Source organism: Acanthamoeba castellanii (genome assembly GCF_000313135.1).
Source record: "Acanthamoeba castellanii str. Neff unplaced genomic scaffold scf7180000084765, whole genome shotgun sequence".
NCBI classification, from domain to species: Eukaryota; Discosea; order Longamoebia; family Acanthamoebidae; genus Acanthamoeba; species Acanthamoeba castellanii.
The window spans coordinates 13,120-17,956 of record NW_004457420.1 but is presented as its reverse complement, the minus strand read 5'-3'; the positions used below and the strand labels follow the sequence as shown (position 1 = coordinate 17,956).

The following is a 4,837-nucleotide window of genomic DNA, read 5'->3' as shown; positions in this document are numbered from 1 at the left end:
GAGCAGGCGTGCTCTACACCCACCTCTTCATCGACCGCTGCAAGGCCCAGATGCGTGCCGCATTCTCAGCCATCACACGGTACGCGCACACTCTGCAGCCTGGGCCTGCGCGCACACTGACCATTTCGGCGCACACTCGCACTCCCTCGACCGGTCTCCTGCAGGCCCACGCCGATCTCGCAGATTGTGTCGACCTATTCGTTCAACGAGCGCCTGTTCTATGGTAAGTCGTTCACAATTTCAGTTAAACACAACTTGAAAGAAGTTGGGCGCAATGGAACGAAACTGACGTGTGGTAATAACAAATTCAAGCGTCGCTGGACGAGATCAAGAACGAGCCGCGCTTCGCGGGCGTCATTGACAGGGGCACGTACGTGCCGCACATCTACTCGTACACCCGCAAGAAGTGGATCGAGTCCTTCCTCTCCCAGAACGGCTTCATCGGTACGCGTCCCATCCAGTGTGCACACGCACCACCGCGCCCGCCCGCCCGCCCGCCCACACACGCCTCGTTTGTGGTTGCGCGTCTAATGTGTGGAATGTGCACAGAGTACAACAAGCTGTCGAAGATCAACATTCCGGAGCCCAGAAAGTATCTGCTGGTCAACTTCCCCGAGGGCCTCCCGCTGGAGACCTGCTTCGTCGCCAGCTCGGTCATCCAGCAGGTCGACGCCTCGGTCTCCGACGCCCTCGCCAACAACGCCTGGCTCGACGTCATGGCACGCCGCCAACCCCTTCGCTGTTCTGGTTGCATTCCTCACATTCCACCACTAACGCTTGGTATGTGTGCTATTGGCCAACAGCCGCTCGTCGAGTTCCAGCTGTCGGCCAAGGACGCTATGGTCCTGCTCAAGTCCTGCCCGTCGTTCATCGCCGCCTCGCAGGAGAAGAAGGAGAGCCCGGTCATTCTCGACGACCACTACCTGGTGAGCCGCGGGCTGCTCGAGCGCTGCGTGGCCTCGCTCAAGGACAAGGTCACCACCGAGACGCCCAAGAAGGCGCCCCTCATCATCCAAGCGCTAGGGAAGCACATCCCCGCGTCTAAGCCCGCAGCCGCCGACGAAGAAGGTATTCATTCGACCGCACACACAGCACACGCACATGGCACTCACCGCACGACACGACACGCACCGCACGCACACGCACACGCCCAACGGCACGACACGCGCAGAGGAGACGAAGGGAAAGGGCCGAGGAGGCAAGGGCGGCAAGGGCGGCAAAGCCGCCGCCAGCGGCGGCGGAGGCAAGGGAGGGAGGGGCGGCAACCAGAAGGGCAAACGACGGGGCAAGGGCCGCGACGACGACGAAGACGAGGAGGAAGAGGAGGAGAAGGTGGTGGAGCGGCCGTCCGCGCGCGGCAGGAATGCGGCAGCGGCGGCGGCTTCGGCCAAGTCGCGGGCGGCGGGCGGCGTGCAGCAGGAGGTCCTGACCGAGGCCGAGGTGCGCGCGTGCCTCAAGCAGTGGTACGAGGAGGCCGAGGCCGACTTCCTGGACGTCATCTACCAGCAGATTCGCCCCATCGTGCGCGAACTCAACAAAGTACGCCCTTTTCATTATTTATATTTATATTAATTCGTTTGTAATTATTTATATATAATTACATTTTCTGATTTTCTTTTGGGCACCAGGCGGCGGTGGAAAGCATCCAGCAGAACGCGTCGTCGGGCAAGAAGAAGGACCACAAGGCGCTCGAGCAGCAGTTCAGCGTGCTCTACCAGAACATCCAGCTCTTCCTCCGCTCGGCCGAGGAGGTCACCGGTACGTACGCAGAATCTCTCTCCCTTAGACCCTTTAGAAAACGCTCACACCTTCTCTTCTCTTCTCTTCTCTTCAGATTCGGCCGTCAGCGAAGCCCTGCGGCGACACCTGCTCGCCACATTGTGCACGGAGGTACCACACTGCCTCGCTCTCGCCGCTTTCGCGACTCATTTTCTTCGATGAGATCAGCAACACTGAGCCCACTTCTGTGTTTGGTGTGTCGTTGGTCGTGCGTCGTTGGTCGTGTGCGTGCGTGCGTGCGTGCGTGTGTGTGTGTGTGTGTTGCATGGCCTGTCAGGCTACCAACCTGCTGGTGTACATGATGGCCCTGCATCACGGCGTGTCGATGGAGGCCGAAAAGATCACGACAGCCAACGAGCGCAAGGAGGTGATCGCGCAGCTGCCTCTCACCGCCGCCACCCCGCTTGCAGCTCTAGGCGACTCCCTCCGCGGATCCGTACGTTCCTCGCGCAACACGACACACGCACCACCGCACACGCACGACACGCACGACACACGACACGCACAACTAAGAGATATGATGGGTACAGGGCGTTGAGGAGTTCCTGAAGCAGCTGGAGAGCCTGTCGGAGGAGGCCCAGTTGCATCTGAAGCCGTTGGACAAGAAGAAGCAGCGGCTGCTCACCCACACCCACAAGCTGGACTTCCTGGAGCAGCTCAAGGAGGTCACCGAGCCACCGCTCGCGTTCCACCTCGCCGCCGTCGTCCTCTACGCGCAGGTCTTCAACCTCGCCCTCCACATCCCCGGTACGCACCGCACCACCCCACTCCAGCTTTGTCGTGTGTGTGTGTGTGTGTGTGTGTGTGTGTGTGTGTGTGTGTGTGTGTGTGGCCATGTTGTGGTATTGACCGTTGGTTGGCGCCGACAGGCCGCAGCGTCCCCGCTCTGTTGGCGCAGATGGCGGACCACCTGCCGGCCGATCTCGTGGAGGAGCTCACCCAGCTGTCCGAGCTGCTGAAGAAGGGCGAACCCATCGAGGCCGTACGTCCTCTCGCTCCCCTTCCACGATCTTCCCCTTCTAACACCCATCACGCACCACAGGAACGCGTGGAGGGGCTCAAGGCCAAGGTGGTCGAGTTCGCCTCGGTCAAGAAGGAGCGCGAGAAGTGAACTCATCGTGCCCTTACTCTAGGACACCCACACAGCCCTTGCGAGCAACAAAATTATTACATTACAGAACTTTTTCTTCTTCCAGAGGAGAGCTCTCAACAACGTTGAAGCTTGATCACTCCATTGTGATGTTGGCGTGAGACAACCGGGTTATCGCGCGACGCTTGATTTTTCCTTTCCACCACTCCCAGCACTGCGTTCATATTGCGACGGTCATCAACATTTTGCAAAATGTACAACTTCTCATCTCCTCCCGGCGACAGCAAAATGAGTGAGTTTCTCGATTGGCTCCTGTGTCGGCCAATAGGCTGCCTTGGGGGCTTATAAAACCATTATCGCCCTGATAGAACATAGTCCCATTTATCTCAGCTCCAACCCACCCAACACAAGCATGTCACGAGCGGCTGTTGCTTCCATCTTTCTACTCGTGCTCGCCCTTCAAGCCACTATTTGCCTGTCCGAGTACCAATATGTTCTGAAAAATGTACGTCCACACAGAGCATTTTAGAGTGACAACATTAACGACAATATTACCCGATGAAACAGGACTGTCCCGGCCAGTTCAAGTTCCTGGAGCAGACCCTCGTCAAGTCGAACTGCGATGTGGTCTTTCCGGCGGAAGGCCTCACCTACACCATTCCCACCGACGGCACCGGCGACCGCTCCGCCGCCCTCACCACGGTTCGATCGGTTTATTTATTGTTTGTTGTCATTTGATTCGTCCAGCGAGCGTTGTTGTCGCCACTCACCCCCTCACCCACTCACCCTCGCCGATACCGATCAGTCGGGCGAATGTCGCGCGGTTTCGTTGTTCGAGGGTGGTCTCTCCGGCGACACGCTCTTCTTGGACATCAGCAACATCGACGGCTTCACCGCCGGCCTCGATGTAACCGGTGCGCTGTTGCATCATTTTTTTTTCCTACATTTTGTTTTCTATTACTGTTCAGCCTAACACAAACCCACCACAACAGCGCACTACTCCAACGGCTCGTTCACGTGGACGCGCAACATCCACTGCTGCTCGGACTGCGTCAACACCACCGAGTCGCCCAACTGCCATGGCCAGGGCAACTACTGGTACCCGACCGAGGTGGCCGGCTACGGCACGGTGGGCTGGCCCTCGGCCCAGCTCCAGCAGCTCGTCGTCACCTTCTCCTGCCTCTCCGACGCCGACCTGCACGCCTGCGACGGCGTCGTGTGCCTCAACGACGGCGTGTGCATGGGAGGCATGCGGGGCCAGTGCCTGTGCCAGCCGGGCTGGGGCACGGCCAACTGCAGCGTCAAGCTCGACCACACGCCCTGCTTCGGCGTGGACTGCGGCTTCTACGGCGAGTGCGACACGGCGTCGGCCGAGGCCGGCGGCCGCAAGTGCAAATGTATGGCGGGCTACACGGGCGAGCTGTGCACAGTGCCGCCGGCCGACTCGCCGTGCAGAGGGGTCGAGTGCGGCCCGCACGGAATCTGTAAGGGCGGCGTGTGCGAGTGCAGCGCCGGGTTCAAGGGCTGCGCGTGCGACGTGGCGCCCAACTGCAGCTTCGTGGCCGACGCCGACTACGCGGGCTTCGATCTGCCGGCGAGCTCCGGCGGCGGCGGCGTGGCGTCGAGCTCGGCGCAGGAGTGCTGCGCAAAGTGCCGGCAGGCCAAGGGGTGTCAGGGGTTCACCCAGTCGGGCGGCCGGTGCTATCTCAAGTCGTCGACGGACCAGGGCACCAGCTCTGCGCCGGGCCAGACCGCCGGCTCCCTCCCCAACACCGTGACCCTCGCGCCCGAGAGCTGCCTGGGTACACTCCCCCCCCCTCGCCTTGCCTTTGTCTGCCTGCACTTCGTTCTTTCACCAGAAACTAATTTGTGTGACTCCTACGTTTTGCAGGCACGTACGGAGGCGCGGCCGGCTTGGTGTCGCCGCTGGGCCAGCTCCTCGCGCAGCTGGGCCTCTAATCCGGGAGG

The 4,837-nt window shown here is 60.5% G+C and overlaps 2 protein-coding genes across 2 annotated transcripts; both read left to right on the top strand.

Annotated features, from left to right (window-relative positions):
- Positions 1 to 50: 50 nt before the first annotated feature.
- ACA1_359590 (uncharacterized protein) lies at positions 51 to 2,890 on the top strand (the record flags this gene model as incomplete). The annotated part of the gene is made up of 12 exons (XM_004338389.1): positions 51 to 79; positions 165 to 223; positions 313 to 444; positions 550 to 713; positions 804 to 1,068; positions 1,196 to 1,539; positions 1,629 to 1,758; positions 1,835 to 1,890; positions 2,057 to 2,215; positions 2,310 to 2,526; positions 2,649 to 2,761; positions 2,822 to 2,890. The coding sequence occupies 12 exons, from the start codon at positions 51 to 53 to the stop codon at positions 2,888 to 2,890; spliced, it is 1,737 nt and encodes a 578-aa protein (XP_004338437.1).
- A 391-nt stretch (positions 2,891 to 3,281) lies between these two features.
- ACA1_359580 (EGFlike domain containing protein) lies at positions 3,282 to 4,828 on the top strand (the record flags this gene model as incomplete). Its single annotated transcript, XM_004338388.1, has 5 exons — positions 3,282 to 3,374; positions 3,437 to 3,571; positions 3,675 to 3,783; positions 3,862 to 4,671; positions 4,761 to 4,828. The coding sequence occupies 5 exons, from the start codon at positions 3,282 to 3,284 to the stop codon at positions 4,826 to 4,828; spliced, it is 1,215 nt and encodes a 404-aa protein (XP_004338436.1).
- Between the last annotated feature and the right edge of the window lie 9 nt (positions 4,829 to 4,837).